Genomic DNA, 19,681 nt, shown 5'->3' with positions numbered 1-19,681 from the left:
GCCCAGTGTTGTGTTTCTTGTTCCTTCTAAAGTCAACAATAATTTCTTTTGTTTGTGTTCAAGATGAGGTGATTGGTTTTGCACCATCTCACAAATTGACTGGCCAGTTCTCTGTTCACAACTTCTTGTCCATCAATGAAACACTTTCTGCAGATGACAGGGCTCAGAGTTGTATAGGAAGTCTGAGGTGTTGTTAGGTTTTAGTATTTTTATGTAGCAATTCTTTTCTAAAGGTTTGGACTGGATTCACGAGGAGATAATGTGGGGTTGCTGTAAAAGAAGTAGCGTTGTGGTGTCCTGGGGCCATGAATACCTCATGGGGAAATGGCTGGTGGGTGGAGCACTTCCTCCAATTTGAGTAAAGCAAGACAAGTTTATCTGTATAGCGCATTTCATGTATAAGACAATTCAAAGTGCTTTACATAAAACGTTAAAAGTATTACAGCAGGGTGCAGGAAATAATAACAAGTGCATTAAAAACAAACTTTAAAAGAAATAAAAGAAATGAAATGAAAACAGAAAATAAAAAGCTAAAATAAAATAGATAAAATGAAACAAAATACAAAAGTTTTTAACCCTGATTTAAAACTGCGAAGAGTTTCAGCAGACCTGCAGTTTTCTGGGAGTTTGTTCCACATGTGAGAAGCATAAAAACTGAATGCTGCCTCTCCATGTTTACTTCTGACTCTGGGAACAGAAAGTACATTGGACCCTGATGACCTGAGGGATCTGGTTGGTTCATAATGAATCACAAACTAAAAGTAGGATTTTGAAGTCAATTCTTTGAGAAACAGGAAGCCAGAGTAAAGATCTGAGGACTGGAGTTATATGATCCACTTTCTTGGTCTTAGTGGGGACTGGAGCAGCAGGGTCCAGGATTAACTGCAGCTGTCTGATGGACTTTTTAGGGAGACCTGTGAGGACAGCATTACAGTAGTCCAGTCTACTAAAGATAAATGCATGGACAAGTTTTTCTAAATCCTGCTAAGTCATCAGTCCTTTAATCCTTGATATGTTCTTTAAGTGATAACAGGCTGACTTCATAGCTGTCTTACTATAACTGCTAAAATTCAGGTCTTGAGTCCATGACAACTCTGAGATTTCTGGCTTGGTTCTTAGATTTTAACTTAGATGTTTGAAGTTGAGTACTGACTTTTAATCTTTCTTCTTTGGCTCCAAAAACTATTATTTCAGTTTTGTCTTCATTTAACTGAAGTTCTGACACATCCAATTTTTAATTTGATCGATGCAGTTGATCAGAGTTTGGATCGAACTGTAGTCTCCTGATGAGATGGTTATGTAAACTAGTGTGTCATCAGCACACTGTTTTAACATATTTTGTTGTTTTTCATAATTTGAGCAAGTGGCAGCATGTAGATGTTGAAAAGCAGTGGGCCCAGGATGGAGCCTTGAGGAACTCCACGGATTATTTTGGTTCGCTCAGATTTATATTTACCTTTATACACAAAATAGTCCCTGTCTTTTAAATAGGACTCAAACCAATTAATTGCAGTGCCAGAAAGTTCTACCCAGCTTTTCAGCCGGTCTAGTAAGATATGGTTGACAGTGTCAAATGCAGCACTAAGATCCAGTAGTACCAGGACTGAACTGTTTCCGCTTTCTGTGCTCAAGCGGATTTCATTAAAGACCTTAACTAGAGCAGTCTCAGTGCTGTGGTGTGGCCAAAAACCTGACTGGTAGATATCAAAACACTTACTTAGTGTCAAGAAGTTGTGTAGTTGTTGAAATACAACTTTTTCCATAATCTTACTAAGAAAGGTGTGGTTTGATATTGGACTGTAGCTGCTCATGAGTGACAAGTCTAGTTTTTTTTTTTTTTTTTTTTTTTTTTTAGTAGTGGCTGTTTTTAGGGTCTGTGTAAAAACACCTGAAAGCAGAGATGTGTTTACAGTCTCTAAGATATCTAAGCCCATGCATCCTGAAACCTTCTTAAAAAACCCTGTTGGCAGGGCGTCAAGAGATCAAGTGGTGGTTTTCAAATCCAACATCAAGTGGTGGCCAATGATCTCATCCAAGTTTTTAGGACTGATTGGAGATTATTTTTTTATTTATTGTTGTTTTATAGAGTCAGTAAAAATAAATTTAATGACAGTGAGTCAATTGGCACATAAGTGAAGCATTTCAGGTAGCATTAAAACACTTTCTCCAACAAAACGACGCTTCACCATCTCACATCTTTTGCATTGAACGCTGTTCAGTCTCCTCAACAGCAGAAAAGAAGGATGAGATACTGTATTTATCCAGAGATGGTTAGGCATATTTGGGAAATGAGCCTCCAAGGTCCCTATTTGTCAGCCCTGAACTGTGACTGGCAGGGCGAGACAGGCCGTCGTCTGTGAAAATGCAGTCACTACAACCCAGCACAGAGGGAAAAAGAAAAAAAAATTAGCTGCAGCTAATTAATGAAGAGCCTCACTTTGTATCAGATGTCTTTGGCTCTCAACCTGTATCAAGCACTTTCAAATATGTCCCAAAAAAAAAAAAAAAAAAGGAACTCATGAGGATGATTATTTTAAATGTCTAAGACAAATCTTCAAAGTGAAGCTTTATGGAACAAGTAGAAAACAAAAAAAAAAAAGAAAAGGAAACTGGTGATTAGTGGATATTTTTAATGTATACTCATCAGTCAGCCTGGGTAAATGACTATGAAAAAGAGTACAAATGAACTCATTTTGGCCCAGTAGTATTAGGTCAACATCAAAGCAGCTTCAATCAACTGAGCTTCAGGCATAAACTGCAGGCCCTACAGTAAGGGATGAATCAATCCTCTCAAAGCAATTTTATATTTAAGCTCTCCAGACATAGAAATTGCCCTTCTGTGGGTTTTTAACTGAAACTAAAAGGGCATGCTGCTCCTTTTATTGAGAAAGTCATTCTTCACAACGATGAAAAAAAAGTCATTATTCCATGAAGACTCAGCTCAGGGTCATTGTGTTGCAGTTTAGCTATATTCTGTAAAACAGAACAATACACACAATGGCAGTTTTGTTCAGATTTGTTGTTGAGACCCAGTTCATCCAACCATCGCTTTTAGACTGACCTTAAAGCAACTCTTCCTGTTCTCAACTTTTTAACAACGTTCCTGGTTGACCAAGTAGTAAGGTCTAATTAGAGTATTACTCTGGTAAAACAGGAGAATAGAGCATTGATTAATAACACCCTTAGTGGGGGACAGGCCTCTGCTCTTATTAAATTGAACATAATCAGGTCAGCAGGTCTCAACGCAGTGAGAAATGATATTGAGCACCTTGGATTATCTGATTACATAGAAATAATCTTATCTGGAAACAGCTAGAGCTGACTCTAATTAGGCTAGGAGTGATGATTAGCTGAGGTTTGAAGGTGACTGTAAAGGTTAAGGATTGCTGAGGAGCACCTTTCATAAGTCTCTGATAAAATGAATAGCTCCTGGATGTCAGGAAACTGCTTGTGCTTTCCACTCACCTCAAGATAGACATTTTTAATTATCAGAGGAGGCATTATGGCTGCATCTAGATGGTTAGAGGCTTCTGGACACTGAGTTTTTAACATGCAAGATTGTTTTTTTTTTTGGACTCAGTTTTAATTTATTGTCCAACTCACCAGTAAGTGTTGTTGAAATGAGTTTATCTGCAAACATGTTACCTCAAAGTAGAGGTACAAATCACATGACAGGGGTGGGGGCAGGGTTTCAGATCATGTCAGTACCAACAAGCAGACAGGAGCCAAATTTAACTTGGCAGGATGTTACTTTTCACCTCATCCAAAAAAAAAAAAAAGAGAGTGAGAGGAAGCTGCTTCACGTGGGATGCAGAGTGATGACAGTGAAGCTAACTGGGAACAGAGCGTGATGGATACCGTGCACCACTAGATTTTGGTGCCTGTGCTGTGGAGCAGATGGGCCTCCACGCTGCTCAGTGTGGTGTCCCTCATTTCTCATCTGTTGTCCCAGTCCTCAGAACCACAGGAAAAGGAGGAGAACATTTGGATGTGCTCCCATCACTGTGCGATTAGTTTTTTTTTTTTTTTTGGTTGTTGACAGATCTGTTGTTTTCCTGAGCACCTGGTCTGCTGTGAGACTTCTGCTTCCTTGAGTTCCAGGGACTAAGAAATGTATTTAGGAGAGCTACTAAAATCTGCTGGTCATTATATAAAATTATTAATTTTCTCTGATGCAAAGTGGCCCTCTTACATATGAAAGATGCAGTTGGTATTAGTACATTTATATAGAATATTTGTAGAGTAGGTTAAAATCTCAGCAGATTACAAAATGAAGGAATAAATTAATAAATCAGACAATCAATTGACAGATTTACTTTGGATTACGGGATATTACAAAGAAACCTCTCTAATAGGTTCATGAGATTGAAGAAAGTTCAAAAATATCACTTGTAAATATGCAAATGAGCTTTCACAAGTCCAAATTGTGAAATTTGTAAAGTCAAATCTGAACTCAGCAATACAATTTGTTTTATTAAATTTGTTATTTGCCGTTTATTATTCACCCATTAATTAATTTACTGGCATGTATGGTTGTATAGAGCTTTGAAATAAAAACGGTATATACACTACCCTTCAAAAGTTTGGGATCACTTTCCCCTTAACTACAATGGAAAAGTGATCCCAAACTTTTGAGGGGTAGTGTACATGTCAATAACTGTTGTTTTCAGTAAACAGTGAGAAACGTACTAACCTGACCTTCCACTTCTTTTCTCGCCTGTAGCTGACCTACCTGCCTCCCCCGTGGGGAGAGTGTGAGTCAAAAGCACTGAAGTCGGGTTTTTTCCAGGTCTACAGTGTAACCGCCTGCAGGATTGACTGCGAAACCCGCTACATCGTGGAGAACTGCAACTGTAGGATGGTGCACATGCCTGGTGAGTTCAATGTATTGAAACATCCACACACCAATGAGAGTTTTTACCAAGGTTGCAGCATTTTATGTAGAATAAAAGATTGAGAGGCCTTATATTGATATGACAAGTCAATACTGGATTAGGTGTGGGCATTTCAAAAAGCCCCTCGATTACAGCATGCATCAGAGAGACAGAGAACAAAGTGCTTCTTCTGCATTCATCCACATGGAACACTTTGCTGAATTTTCCAAGAAGTTAATGTTTAAACACTTACGTTGAATTGACACCTCCTCTAACGTGTACTATTCAAAATATTCTCAGGTGATGCTTCATACTGCACACCGGAGCAGTACAAAGACTGTGCTGAGCCTGCTCTAGGTAAGTCACCATTCACCACTTAAACATGATCCACAGACTATAAGCAGGTATGTGATTATTGGCTCAGCAAAGGATTATAATTACATATATCTTGGAAGCAGACTAAACCTGCTTCTAAGCCTAGCAGTGCTGAATTTTAATACAGATGCAGAAAACAATCAACTCAGACAGCAGGTGAAAACTGGTGTCATGTCATTTAAAAAACAGTGTGTAGCCTGCAGTCACAAGGGGCACAAGTTTCAGTGTATGTCACTTCTGAACTTTTTGATTTATCAAGAGGAGGCATCTTAAAACTGCTGCTTGTGTGTGAAGGGCTCATCAAGTCTGTAAGCAGCATCAGAGCCAACAGGGACAGCAGTTTTAGAGTTCAATTTAATGCATGGATAGCCAGAAAGATAATGCATCATATTTTTTGCATTAAAGTAAATTTACAAGGACATGTCAAATGTTTGGCAGCCTCCTTCCTTCAGATTCAAGATATCATATAAACTTTGCCAGTTTTATGTGGGCTGATCCAGCTGCTTGGAAGTATTGATCTGATTTTTTTTTTTTGTTTTGACTATTTATGAAACTTCCCTCACACCTCACTGTTATATTTCACCATTAACTTGAGAGTGACTCATGAAAGTCAGATAAAGCTGTTTTTTATTTCACATTTAAATGTAAATTTAATTCCTTAGCAGGCATTTAAAAGTCATGGTTTTGCCTGTCTATGCCAGCAGGATCATGAGGCGTTATTTTATAACGTATACTGTATTTCATTATCAATTTAAAGGCCATAAGTATGGCTTGAAAATATTGAGAGAAGCAGAGGTGGGGTGCACATGGGTAATGCTGCTTGTTCACCAAAAGAAAAATACTCAAATATGAAAAGATTTTATTGCCCAAATAGTAAAATGTTAGGAGCTAAAGCACCCTTATAGCAGTTATTGTCATTGTCACTTACGGAGGCAACAATAAAGCTGATTTACTCTTCAACAAATTAGGCACGTAACTACATAGAAAGTAAAATAATATAACATGATCTGATCATTTACAACACATCAATCTCAGGCTGTAATGGTCCAAAGGGTCCCCAATATTCCTTCTGGATGGGCGCTCTTTTTGTCTAAATTTATTGATGTGTCACAGTCAGTAAATGAAACTCTCAGCAATGGACCCGAATGCAGATGCATGCAAGCAGTAAAAGTGAGTTTTATGGGAAAAGATTATGTCCATAGCTCAGTTCTGATATCCTTTCTGAAGTCTAATCACAGACCCAATTGTTGTCCCAGCTGGATGACTTGAGCACTTGAAATCCAAACCTGAAAAAGAAGACGCTGAAACCACTAAAGCTCAGTTGGAAACCATCATCAATACCACGAAGAAATTTGGTCTGAAAAAAAATCCTTCATGATCATGATGAGTGATCTCTTAAACATTTGTTGAAATCTTATTGTAAAATAAAACAACAATAGAACCCACAGCTATGTTTAATAGGAATTCAGTAATTCAGAATATAGTGAATGACCAGTTTATTCCGTCTTCCCTGATGGTACGGCCATTTTTTAAGATGACAGTACCAAGTTTCATTGGACTCAAATTGTGAAAGAGTGGCTCAGGGAGCAGGAGATGACATTTTCACACATGGATTGTACAGACTTAAACCCTATTTAGAATCTTTGGGATGTGCTGGAGAAGGCTTTCCGCTGTGGTCCGACTCTCATCACTATGAAACCTTGAACAAAAAGTGAATGCTCTGTATGCATCTTTGGTGTTGATGAGGCAGGATGATTACCAGTTTTATTGTTTACTCTTAAGTACCAACAGCAAGCTGACAATAAAGTCCAGCACATGAACAGCACCAAGGAAAGTGTCAGTCTGACAAAGAGCAGGTAGGATTCGCTTTGAATGATGAAAGAAAGAAATGAAAAAATGAGAAACAGATGCATGAGTGGGTGTGGTGAGTCAGGCTGAGGAGGATAGCAGGATAAAAATGTGCGAGGAGGAAAAATTTGGATGTAGCTGAAAGGAAGAAATCGTGATATTTACACACATCACGTCCACAAAAAAACTTTTTTCACAGGCCTGTTACAAGACGTTTGCTAAGTTTTTGGGACCTTGTTGAGTAGAAAAAAATATTCAATAAAAATGTCCCAATAAAAGAGAAAAACAGAAATCACAAGAATAATTGTTTTAAATCTGAACAGATAAAATCAAAACTCCTCAAGTGATTTGATTCAATAAACTGCAGTTATGTTGTTTTATATTTAAGGTGTTCGTTTTCCACCATTAGACTGTTTTCTCATCTCTTTGGGTATGAATTATTGATCAGGACAACAGTGGTCGGAATCGTCCAGTTACAACCATCACAACATATTTCCGTAGTAATCCCATGAGTCAAATGTTCACATCAATATACGAGTTTGTTTTTCCTGCTCACATTGTCATGTTGCTGAAGATAAACAGGAAATTAAACGCTGGAACGGGTATACTGCTGTGATCTGACCCACTGCCACAGACAATACATGTTTACAGGCATGTTTGTTTATCCTGATACCATTATTAGCTTCATGAGGATCAAGTTCATTTCAGTTTTACAGTTTTCATACTAAGTTACCTGATGATGATGATGATGAGCTAAGTGAACACAGCACAAAGCCTGAATGGATGAAGAAAGGTCGTCCACAAGCAAGAGTAAATGACTGGTTTCTGCTCTCGGCATTCTGCTGCACAATAATGAGAAAAGCTTTGATGATGCCAGACATGAAAAAAACTCCTCATTTGTTCATTGACGAGATTATTCCAGCTGTGCAACTTAAAAACCTGCAGATATATTTTTGGTTTGCTGTTTCTTCTCCAGTCCGAAGAGATGCTAAATGAAAAGCCACAGACTCCCTAATGTAAACAAACCTGCAGGAACCAGATCATGCTCTTTGATGAGACAACAATCCAAGCCTGGCAATGGCATAAACAAGAAAATATACTTTCCTGTAGAGAATTACCCTGCAGGATTGCAGCGCTGTTGTCTGATAGTCGCTGATTGTGGTCTTCTTGCTCAATAAAGGGTGGATTCCTTTTAAGTCCCAAATCAAAGGTCAATGACAGAAAAAAAAAAATATAACATTAAAAGCTGTTTGTATTTGTATCTGATTACTTTACTAAAATAACTGTCATGTTTTAATTCTTTTAAAATTAGCCATTTATATCTACTTGCCGTGGGTCCTCATAAATGGCAGTGGTTTTACCATCACTTTTACTACGGTGTCTCTGAATGGACAAACAACTGGATGTGAATTCAGAACCCTCTGAGTCATAAAACTGCAGTGTTGGCTTTATTTGATGGGAATCAGAATGCCGTTTGGGTTTAGTAATGCCCTACATAGAGTAGTTACCTGTAGTGCAGTCATTGTTGCACCTGAAGCCACTGGATCCAGTCACTGATGAAAACATCTTCATGTCTGGAAAAGATTTGGCCTCTGATGGCCACCATCTATTCACAACTGGGCTTGGCATTTAAAGTCATTGCAAAGCTCATCTTTACCACTAGATGTCAGTAATTAGCAGCGCCACCCCCCTTGGCTGGCGACACTGTCGTGGACGTGTGTGCGAGGTAGAGAGAAGTTTGGATGTTTTATTGCTTTTTAGCAATCTTTTTTTTTATATAGACTCTGCTTTTGTAATCAAGGTGCTCTCAACTTAATCATGGCCTAGTTTGACATTTACATCCTAATGTGTCTTTTGTGTGTGGGCGCGATGGTCTTTTGGCATCCCGCTCAAACCCTGCGAGTCAGGAGTGGAGGAGGCCTACCTGTGCTCACCTACACTCGGGAGGAACTTCTTAACTTACGCCATTTGTCACTTATAAACCTGATTTGGACATTGAACTACATGACATCAAATGTAGAATCAGGAAATGAGGCTGCAGAGGGGGAATTAAAGTTAAAAATCGGTGGCGGGGTTACAAGCCCGTGCTTCCCTCAGTTATTATGGGAAATGTTCGCTCACTTCGTAACAAAATGGATGAGCTGTCGGCGTGTGTCCGCTATGAATGTCTATACTGGCAAACCAGTCTTATGTGCTTCACGGAAACCTGGTTGACGGAGAAGATACCAGAGTCCCACGTGAAGCTAGATGAATTTACACTTTACAAGATGGACAGAGACCTGAAGTGACAACTAAAAAGCAGGGCAGACGTATGTCTGCCTACGTGAACGAACGCTGGTGCCACCCGGATCACTCAACAGTAAAGGAAAGAGTATGTAATGAGAACATCGAGCTGCTGGTGGTAAGTTGTTGACCTTACTACCTTCCCAGGGAGATCTCGCATGTTATTGTTACTGTTGTCTACATCCCACCATCCGATAATGGAAAGCTGGCTACAGAGACAGTATCGAAAGTGATGCATAAGTTACAGCGCTCCTCCCCCTGATGCCCTGGTTATTATAATGGGGAGCTTTAATCACTGCTCTCTTTCTTCTACGCTGCTATCTTTTAAACAGATGGTCAAATGTCCCACGAGAGGAACAAAGACAATTGACTTGTTTTATACGAACATCAAGGACAGTCTTGTTTCCTCTCCCCTTCCTCCACTTGGACAATCTATAACCTTGTGCTGCTGAGATCCAAGTATACACCGGTTGTGCAGAAGCAGCCAGTCACTTATAAGACTGTGGGCGTATGGTCGGGGGAGGCGTGTGAGACACTAAAAGGGTGCTTTGAATGCACGGACTGGTCTGTGTTTTTGGAGGACGATAGTAATGATGTGGATGACATTGTTGACAAAGTGACATGTTATATTAACTACTGTGTGGATCTGGTACTTCCTTTTGTAAGCAAATCAAAGTCTTTGCAAATAATAAGCCCTGGGTGACCAAGGAGGTCAAAGCTGCAATTAATAAGAAAAAGTTAGCTTTCTTCAGTGGTGATAAAGACACAATCAAGAAAGCACAAAAAGAGCTCAAAACAGTAATTAGACAGAGTAAAAAGAAATATAAGGATAAATTGGAAAGCTCTGTGATAGATTGTAGCACCAAAAGTCTCTGGGACAGTATGAAAACTATGACTGGGTATGGAGCTAGTAAATCCTCTCCGGATGGGATGAGGTTGAATGCGAATGATATGAACCAGTATTTTGCTAGATTTGACCATACTGATTTCACACATGAACACGCCCAAATAATATCATCACTTGCTGCACAAAATGTGGAAATCTCCTCTCCAGAAATTAGTTTTAGTGTTAGTGGTGTCCAACAGCAGCTAAGGCACCTGAAGCCTAATAAGGCTTATTAAGGCTAAGGCTGCCTAATGAGGCAGCAGGCCCGGATGGTGTTCACCCTCGTGCCCTGAAAGTCTGTGCGGAGCAACTTGGGTCTGTTTTTCATTTTATTACTACGTCTATGTCTATGTCTACAGCCAAAATACCAGCAATATAGAAAACTTCTTGTCTTGTACCCATCTCTAAGAAAGTGAATGTGAACTGTACTTTGTCTAATCTCAGGCCTATAGCATTGACATCACATATTATGAAGTGTTTTGAGAGGGTTGTTCTTGGCCACCTGAGAGGACAGGTGGCATCTTTTCAAGATCCACTACAGTTTGCCCTGGATGATGCTCTACTGTATATGCTTCACACTGTTTACCAGCACCTTGAGAAAACTGGTAGCTCTATTCGAATCATGTTTTTTGATTTTTCTAGTGCTTTTAATACAATACAACCACATATTTTGGCTAATAAGTTATTGAATTTTAATTTGCATAATAAGACTGTTGCCTGGGTTTTAGATTATCTTTTAAACCGTCCTCAGTTTGTAAGACTGGGTGACAAATGTTCCGAAATGATTTTAACAAAAACTGGAGCTCCACAGCGCACGGTTTTATCTCCTTTTTTATTTACTCTGTACACAGCTGACTATAGACACAATCATGCATCCTGTCAGATGCAGAAAGTTTCTGATGATACTGCCTTGTTGGGCCTGATTTCTCAGGATGATAATCTGGTTTACAAGGAAGAAATTGACTCTTTTGTTGATTGGTGTGAGGCCAATTTCTTACAGCTAAATGTAAACAAAACACAGGAGTTAATTATTGATTTCATCAAAGGCCAGGCTATTGAAATAGTTGAAAGTTATAAGTATCTGGGAGTTCATCTGGACCATAAATTGAACTGGAGGAAGAACAGTGAAGCTGTCTTCAAAAAGGCCCAGTCCAGACTGTTCTTTCTGAGAAAGCTTCATTCTTTTGATGTGAGCAGGAGGCTCCTGTCTGTCTTTTATCAGGGGATCGTGGCCAGTGTCTTGTTTTATGCTGTACTTTGTTGGGGTGGGAGCATCACCTCGGAAGACAAAAATCGGATGAACAAACTGATTAAAAAGGCCCGCTCAGTGGTGGGGCTGAGCTTGGACTCTGTGGACATTATTGTGGACAATAGGATGAGGACCAAACTAAGAACTGTTCTGTCTTTCACAGACCATCCTCTCCACAGTGTTCTAAGTGAACTTAAGAGCTCTTTTAGTGGGCGAATGGTGATGCCTCGGTGCTCAACTGAATGTTTAAGGAAGTCTTTTGTTCCTGCTGCGGTGCGCTTTTATAATGAGCACCTTTTATGATTTTCATTGTATTTGTATGTTTTAATGGTTGTGTTCTGTGTTGCAATGATGTTGTAATGGTGTGTAGCAGAGTCTATTAATGTAGTGTTGATGTTGTATGTTTTTGTTTTATTTTATTTTATTTATTTATTTATTTTTTTATGTTTTTGTTTTAAGCATCCTTGGCAATGTAGTTTCCCCCCTCGGGATTAATAAAGCTGTAATTGATCAAGTTACCATAATAAAAACAATAACTAATCCCGAAGAGCTCTTTAATTAAAGCTACAATAAAGGTAGTATGTAAGTATTAAGATAAGATAAGCTAAGATAAGATAAGATAAGATAAGATAAGATAAGATAAGATAAGATAGCTTGTATTAATTAGTTATAACTGGATCTGTGTATTTGATAAATATAAGCTCCTTGTCACTGAAAACAAATAATGACTAGATTCAATAGCATCAACATCATTGAGAAGTTGCAGCCACATTATGACAACTTTCTCTCTTCTCACATCGTTCTCTCTACTCACCCCAATGGTAAATTGATTTGTGAAAAAGCCAGGAAGGCGCAAAAAAGATGTAGCCAAGGGCAACAAAACTTTCAGGCAATCATCATGAAGGCTTCAGACTCCCACACCAGGAGGGCATTCGGTGTACCTCAATGCGTCATTAACATGCACTCAAAAACACAAGGTACAGTGTGTGATGCATGAAGGCTCTGCAGCTTGTTCCAGACAGCTCTTTCCCTGTAATTGGCTTCGTTTTTGGAAGTGGAAAGCTTTCTCAATCCTGACACACACACACACACATGCATGAACACACACACACTTAGCTTGGATCATGAAATGCAAATAAATTCTAGTTCAAACCCCAAATGCCAATTTGCTTTACCCAACAGAGAAGGTTTCACACGCCAGAGTTGGATTGGGTGTGTAACTATGACACTCAAGTTTTAGAAACACATCTGATCATTTATTTTTCTCATTTTTTGAAGGAAGCTGGTTCATCTGTGCTCCGTGGGTATTTTATTTCTCTTGTCATTAGTGTTTGAGGAGGCAGAAGGCTCCAAATGGTGCATTCAGGCAGTTAACACTATTATAGTAATTTCTGATAAAATCCATCCAATCTATCTTAAATCGTATCCTAATCATGTCTTAAAGATATTAATTTAAATATTTTATAAGCCTTTTATATAAGTGTTTATGTTAATTTGTTCTTTTTAGACTTGAGAGTGAGAGAAAATGTGTGATGTGTGGACAAAGGTGAGAAGACAAAGAAATCAACCATTTGAATGCATGAGGCTTTGCTCTCATGAATCCAATAATGTCTCATTTGAATAAAAATAAGAGACCACAGTGAAGCCATATTGAATTTCCTTTTACAGTTACATGACTGTGTGGCCCTGCCAATGATTAGTGCACCATGGGGGATTTCCGTCTCCTGCTCAGTGATCTGCAAGTCTACCACAGAGCTGCTGCAGTCAGTAACAAGCATAATTTCTTTCTTTTTCCATCCTGATGCATGAATGTTGCACAGATTTAGAATCCAAAGATTTTCCAGGTAAGCTGAATATGAGATCTTTTTAAGCGGCATCAGAAAATCAGACCTTAAGGAAGTGATTTGCGAGCGGCCTCGTTCCTGCAGAGGTTTTCCGCAGAGCTATATTTGAGAGGCTTATGTTGCTTAGCATTACCATCACCGCTGCCAGAGAGTTGGTGTTATGTAGGAGGCTGTGGGCTTCACATGAAATTATCCAGCACACTCAAGTTTGTTTTTCCTCAAACTGCCAAAGCGGTAGCTTGAATTGAACTTTCTGCAGCGGGACTTTGTCGCTGCCAGCGTGAAGGCTGTTCCACCCATGCTGCTCAAGGGCATGTTTGTGTTTGCTGCTTTACATCCTCTGCTTTGTGATGCTGACAGTGACTTATACTGTCATTAGGGCTTCTGCAGGATAAACACCCACATGACTTGAGACGCTGTGCATACAGGGCCATGTTGACAGTCACGTTTGCTATTCTCTATGACCATGTTATATGTGGCCTTTGATTTTAGGTAAATAGATTGGGAGATTATTCAAAAACACAAGTGTTATGTTTGTTTTCTTGTTCATCAGTGGAGAAAAAGCATTAAAGCACAGTTGGCTCTAAAAAAGATAAAACTAATTGAAAGTCATTATTGTAGCATCAGATCTTATTTAACTAAGTAAGGATTATTTCACTCTACAATCAGTTTGTTGATACAAAAAATAATCTAAAAGCACAACTTATGCTAATGAAAAAGTCCTTTTCTTGATTTAGATGCAATTAAAGGTAATATTAATTGTCAGTAGTGGATTTTCCAGTAGCATGAAATGGTGGTTTAGTGAAGGTTAGTGTCTAACCAGCAAACCGAAATCCAAAACATCTGCAGGGATCGCAGCTTCATGTTTTACAAAACACACATTGCGATGGTTTATATAATCAAACTCCTCAGTCTGGGTGAGGAGTTTGGTTATCTGGGAGGGATTTAAAAAAAGACACAAATCATCTCTGTTGAATGGAGCCAGTTCAGGCGGTTTGATCATATCGGATGGATGGATGGATGGATGGATGGATGGATGGATGGATGGATGGATGGATGGATGATGGATGGAGGCACTGAATATTTGGCACTTACTTAATAAAGCAGAATTTTCCATCTGTTAAATAATTTATAATTAGTACAGGATTAAAATGTTTAAAGTAAATTTATAGTTCCTTCTGCACATTTGTCTTTTATTAAAATTTTTAAATATCTCAATGGTAACTCATGTCGCCTTTCTGTCATATAAAAATCTTCCTTGCTGACCTTGTCAGATTTAATTTCTTCATCTTACCTTGCACTTATGATAACATACATGATATATTCTGTGCTCCCTGCTGACAATTGATCCTGTTATTCTTTATTAGATGAATATATTGACTGTTTGATTTGCAGACGATTCTCCTTTTGGCCCTTTTTATTGCAGTTTATTATTGCTCCTTGGCAGAGAACCTTTAAAAAAAAAGGGAGGGGGTTACTTTTTCATAGTCGCATATGAGTTTTCTCAGGGCTGTGGGCCTTAATCGAACATTATCTGCTGTCAATAATATTCATGACCACATCAGCAGGGCCACATCCTAATCAATGATGTAATACTTAACCAAACCCAGGGTGAACACTACTCAGGTACAATTCAGCCCTTTACTTCATTTGCTCACTTTAAACTAGATGTTCAATACTGTAGAATTTAAATCTCATTTTTTTTCTACAACTTCTTCCCCTGTTCCTATCATCCTCATCCCATCCTCCTGAATTTCATTACATTTTCCCGCCCAAATTTCCGCCTCTCCATCAACATGTCTGTGTAAAGCTAAACTGTCTTCTGCGGAGAGCAGCAACTGCATGTGCAGGACACCGTGCAATATGACCCGCTACAACAAAGAGTTATCCATGGTTAAAATCCCCAGCAAGACCTCGGCACGCTACCTGCAGAAGAAGTTCAACAAGTCGGAGAAGTACATCACGTGAGTAGACGGCTTTTCTTATTCCATTTTCTGCAGAGGTTTCTTTATATGTCTGCTGTCCTACAGCAATGATCTTCAGGTCTTAATAGGCAAACGATGGCTCAAATGAAACTTTAATGAAGCCCATCAAATTAATTAAAGGGTGTAAATCACAGAAAGTCTCTCTTTTGGGGGGAATTTCTTCCTTAAAATCAATTTTTCCTTATTTTGGTTCAAATTGAGCAAACTTAGTTTTGTCTTGTGTTACACTAAATACAAGTTAATTTAAAAAAATCATTCAATATTTAAGATTATGCAGCATTTTCTATCATTTATGCTAATGACTGATAAAAAATCTAAGCTTTTTATAGCAGTGTTGATTGACAGCAAATCAGCAGCCTGCAGTTATTTAATGAAGCAGATGTAGGTCTTTATAATTTCTCCACGGAATTAATAAATTATTTTTCATTTAATTTAATTTCATAGAAATAGGTTTTGAAGAGAAAGAGGGAAATGAATGTAGACATACAGTATGTTCAGCTCATCTTTACTTTTTACCATATTTCCAAACCCACAGTTCAGTGTAAATTTATCTAATGAGCTAAGCGTCCTCACCGAGGGGATTGATGCAGATACAAGACGAGAACTTTCACTGTGCCAGATGCCAGTACAGCCCACATTGTTTTAATAGACCTGTAGGAAAGTTGCAAATATCTGAAAGCTTTGATTCAGACAAGCTGAGTTACTCATTGTGTTTCTTATGAAGTGATGACCTGAGGTGAGATACATCTTAACAAATGTCTATTTTTATCCTTTTTGCAGAGACAACATCCTGGTTCTGGATGTGTTCTTTGAAGCTCTAAACTACGAAACCATTGAGCAGAAGAAAGCCTATGAGGTGGCGGGCTTGCTGGGTATGTTAGCTTTGATGCACCTTGATTTTTATCTGAAGAGGTCTGTGTTGGTCTACAAGCATGTTGCTGATTATTTGTAGAAAAGAAAGATGATGAGATGATTCAAAGATGCCCAAGTGGATGGTCAACAAATCTACTGATGATGTCTTTACATTGTCGGAGGGAACACCAAATTTCTGTTGAGTAAATAAGTTAAATATTTCAGTTTTGGTTGATCTTTGGTTCCTTTAAGAAGGAATTATTATGCTTTTTGGTTTCTTGTTTTTTCTTTCTGGTGTTACAGGCTTTTATAATCCCAGAGTCCAAAGTGTCTTCAGATTTTACTTCATTTTTTAAAGATGTCATCAAAAAACATTAGTATAATTGCTGTTTACTGCAGTGATCCAGATTGAGCCTTTATGGAGGAGCCTTAAAGAGACAGACATTTCAATTTACTTTTGCACGCTTCCAAAGCATCAGTATTAACCTGTAAATATGCAGGTTAATACTGCAACTCAGTGTATATAGTCATGTAGACATGGTCAAGATGATTTAATGAAGTTAAGAAGAGGAAAGAAGGAGATTTAAGTGACTTTGAGTGCAGCATGGTGCCAGACAGACTGGTCTGAGTATGTCAGAAACTACTAATCTGCTGGGATTTTCACACACAACCATCTCTATGGTTTGCAGAAAATGGCCCAAAAAATATTCAGTGAGCAGCAGTTGTCTGGACCCAGATGCTTTGAGAATTGGTTAGCTGGTTTTTAGATGACAGGAAATTGGTTGGGAAACAACATAAAAGCATGGATCCATAGTTTGGGCTGCTGGTAGTGTAATGGCATGAGGGATATTTTCTTGGCACGCTTTGGCCTCCTTTGTACCAACTTTCTGTGGTTTAAACACAAGAGCCTGCCTCAGTATTGTTGCTGACCATGTCCATCACTTTATGATCACAGTGTTCCATCTTCTGATGGTTACTTCCAGGATAATGCACCATGCTGCAAAATCTCCAACTGGTTCCTTGAACATGACAATGAGTTCACTGTAGTCAAATGATCTCAATCCAATGGAGCACCTTTAGGATGTGGTAGAATGGGAGATTCTCATCATGGATGTTCAGCTGACAAATCTGCAGCAACTGTGTGATGCTGTCAGGTCAATATGGAGCAAAATCTCTGAGGAATGTTTCCAACACCTTGTTGAATCTATGACACAGAACTAAAGCAGTTCTGAAGGTCTATGTCGGTCCAACCTTGTAATACTAAGGTGCACCTAATAAGGTGGCCTGTGATTGTATGTATGCATAAAAAACAAAGCTTGAACTTAGTTTTATTTTATTACATTTTTTTATGTAATTTTTCTCAGTGCTATAAACTGCAGTGCAGTCTCTTGCCAGCTGATTAAGCTTCAAACTATGCATTTGATGTAAGGAATGAATACATGGATTTACATTTTATTTCACCTATATCAACAGGTGCTTTGCAATTTTTGGCAGCAGACTTCTTTCAGTCTGAAAAACTGCATGTCTGTCTGTCTGTGCTTGTCAATGGAGCCACATGTTGCCAGCATATCAGAAACCAGTCATGTGCTTAGCTGTAAAACAACAGCTACAACCAAGGAAAACATTCTGCTTCCTTCTTCCTCTCTTTTTTTTCTAACTGTACTCGTGTCTTTCTGCAGGTGACATCGGGGGTCAGATGGGTTTATTCATTGGAGCCAGCATCCTCACCATCCTAGAACTGTTTGACTATGCATATGAGGTCAGTCTCTCTTCTACACACATCACTTCTCAGCAGATTCTCCCAAGTTGCATTTCCAACAACTTGTTTTCAATTCGAAGGCAAAAAAAGATGAATTCCTGTGAATTCATGGAACAGTAGTAAATGATGCTTCTATTTACTTTTTTCTAGTTTGGTTTGGTTTTCTAGTTTGGTTACGATAAATTCGGGTGACAACTAATGTTGCATTCTTTTTTAGCAATAACCTTCAGTGACTCATGTTTTTGGTTTTTCTGGGAAGACAAAAACATTGACCAAAACAACAACTGATAACAGACACAATGTTCCTGATATGAAAAGCAGATAAGGACAGAGCGATACCTCGGCGCTGACTGATGAAGGACTGTGTGATCATACTTTTCCATCTCCTCTCCATTGTGTGCTTCTTTTTAGAGCATTTTGTCCCACTTCACAGGCCTTTTAGATATGACAAGAAAAAATAACAGCTGAGTTTTTTTATTTCTGATTTTTCATTTTAATGACCATAATGGAGTAATTGAAAAAAAGAAACTTTTAAGAGCCTTTGTGTTAAAATGATTGTAACAGATTTTGTTGCTCTATACACCATCTAATTACACTTTTACTTTGCAGCCAAAAGTCCTTTTACAGTCTGTCATTACATAGAGAACACATGGAGATCACCTTTTACAAGCAAAAAAAGGGCTTTCTGACTTATTTTCTGATCTGCAGGTTGTGAAAGACCGACTACTGGACTTGCTGAGCAGAGAAGAGGAGGAGGAAAGTCATGGAGAGGATGTGGTGAGAGCTTCTTCTAACTCTTTTCTGCTGTTGTCTCAACTGAAAGCTCTATTTAAGAGGAGCATGTCAGTTCAATATAATTTCCTTCCTTCAGATCATGCATATGAAACCCCTCTTTGTAATTATTCATTCATTCATTCTCTGTACCGCTTGTTCCATTACGGGTCACGGCTGGAGCCTATCCCAGCATTAACAGGTGAGAGGCAGGGTACACCCTGGACAGGTCACCAGTCCATCGCAGGGCCAACACATAGGGGACAAACAACCATTCACACTCGCATACACTCCTAGAGAGAATTTAGAGTAATCAATTAACCTAACATGCATGTCTTTGTAATTATACCTCTTTGTATGTGTGTTGAAGTAGTGCCTAAGAAATGCCGGGACCATCCTCATACCAACTGTTATCTGCCCATTTAGGATATTTGTGTCATCCTCATCAATGTGACAGTACCTGTTCTGCAAATCACACAGATGACAAGAGATGTTTCTAGAGCCAAAAACACCTGACAAACCACACTATAAGATTCTAGTTTTACTTGAAAACCTTCATTTGGTTCATTCTAACTTGTGCAATTGTGAACCTCCTGAACTGTTTGGTTTCTATGAAAACCAGATGCAACATGCAGGTGTGTCTCGCTTTTAAGTCTGCAGCACCATTTTCATGAGTCCTCCTTTCAAGTCTGCTGCAGCGTGACCATCCTTTACATTCTTTCATTGTTTTCAAGACACAAGGACAATGATTTTCATACATAGCTCTGCTGCTTCAAAGCCGGTCTGTCAGTTTTCAGAAAAGCTTCAGGCTTTGTGACACTGTCTTCAGAAAATGTTACGTTTCTCTCAGGTCCTGTTATCTGGATTCATTCTTCCCTCCACCAGTGAAATGTCAGTAATTGCAACAGAAGTGCATCATACAGTATGTCCCATTTTTGGAAAAGTGCTCCTTTTT

General features: G+C 38.7%; 1 protein-coding gene and 1 long non-coding RNA gene across 3 annotated transcripts in view; one reads left to right on the top strand and one right to left on the bottom strand.

Annotated features, from left to right (window-relative positions):
• Window positions 1-19,681, top strand: part of asic2 (acid-sensing (proton-gated) ion channel 2) — a 480,215-nt gene that overhangs the window by 457,091 nt on the left and 3,443 nt on the right. For both annotated transcript variants that reach the window (XM_042002156.1, XM_042002149.1), the window contains 6 exons: window positions 4,724-4,874; window positions 5,175-5,231; window positions 15,170-15,323; window positions 16,125-16,216; window positions 17,876-17,955; window positions 18,664-18,732. In XM_042002156.1, coding sequence (XP_041858090.1) covers window positions 4,724-4,874; window positions 5,175-5,231; window positions 15,170-15,323; window positions 16,125-16,216; window positions 17,876-17,955; window positions 18,664-18,732 — 603 coding nt within the window. The remainder of the gene's footprint in view (window positions 1-4,723; window positions 4,875-5,174; window positions 5,232-15,169; window positions 15,324-16,124; window positions 16,217-17,875; window positions 17,956-18,663; window positions 18,733-19,681) is intronic.
• LOC121650595 lies at window positions 1,086-19,312 on the bottom strand. Its single transcript, XR_006012302.1, has 3 exons — window positions 19,301-19,312; window positions 19,018-19,019; window positions 1,086-1,167 (listed from the first exon to the last, which is right to left on the bottom strand). It is a non-coding gene; the product is annotated as an uncharacterized LOC121650595 (long non-coding RNA).

The sequence above is a fragment of the Melanotaenia boesemani genome, chromosome 2, assembly GCF_017639745.1.
Source record: "Melanotaenia boesemani isolate fMelBoe1 chromosome 2, fMelBoe1.pri, whole genome shotgun sequence".
In the NCBI taxonomy this organism is placed as follows: domain Eukaryota; kingdom Metazoa; phylum Chordata; class Actinopteri; order Atheriniformes; family Melanotaeniidae; genus Melanotaenia; species Melanotaenia boesemani.
Note: the sequence above shows the minus strand (reverse complement) of the source record. Positions and strands in the feature narration are given on the sequence as shown.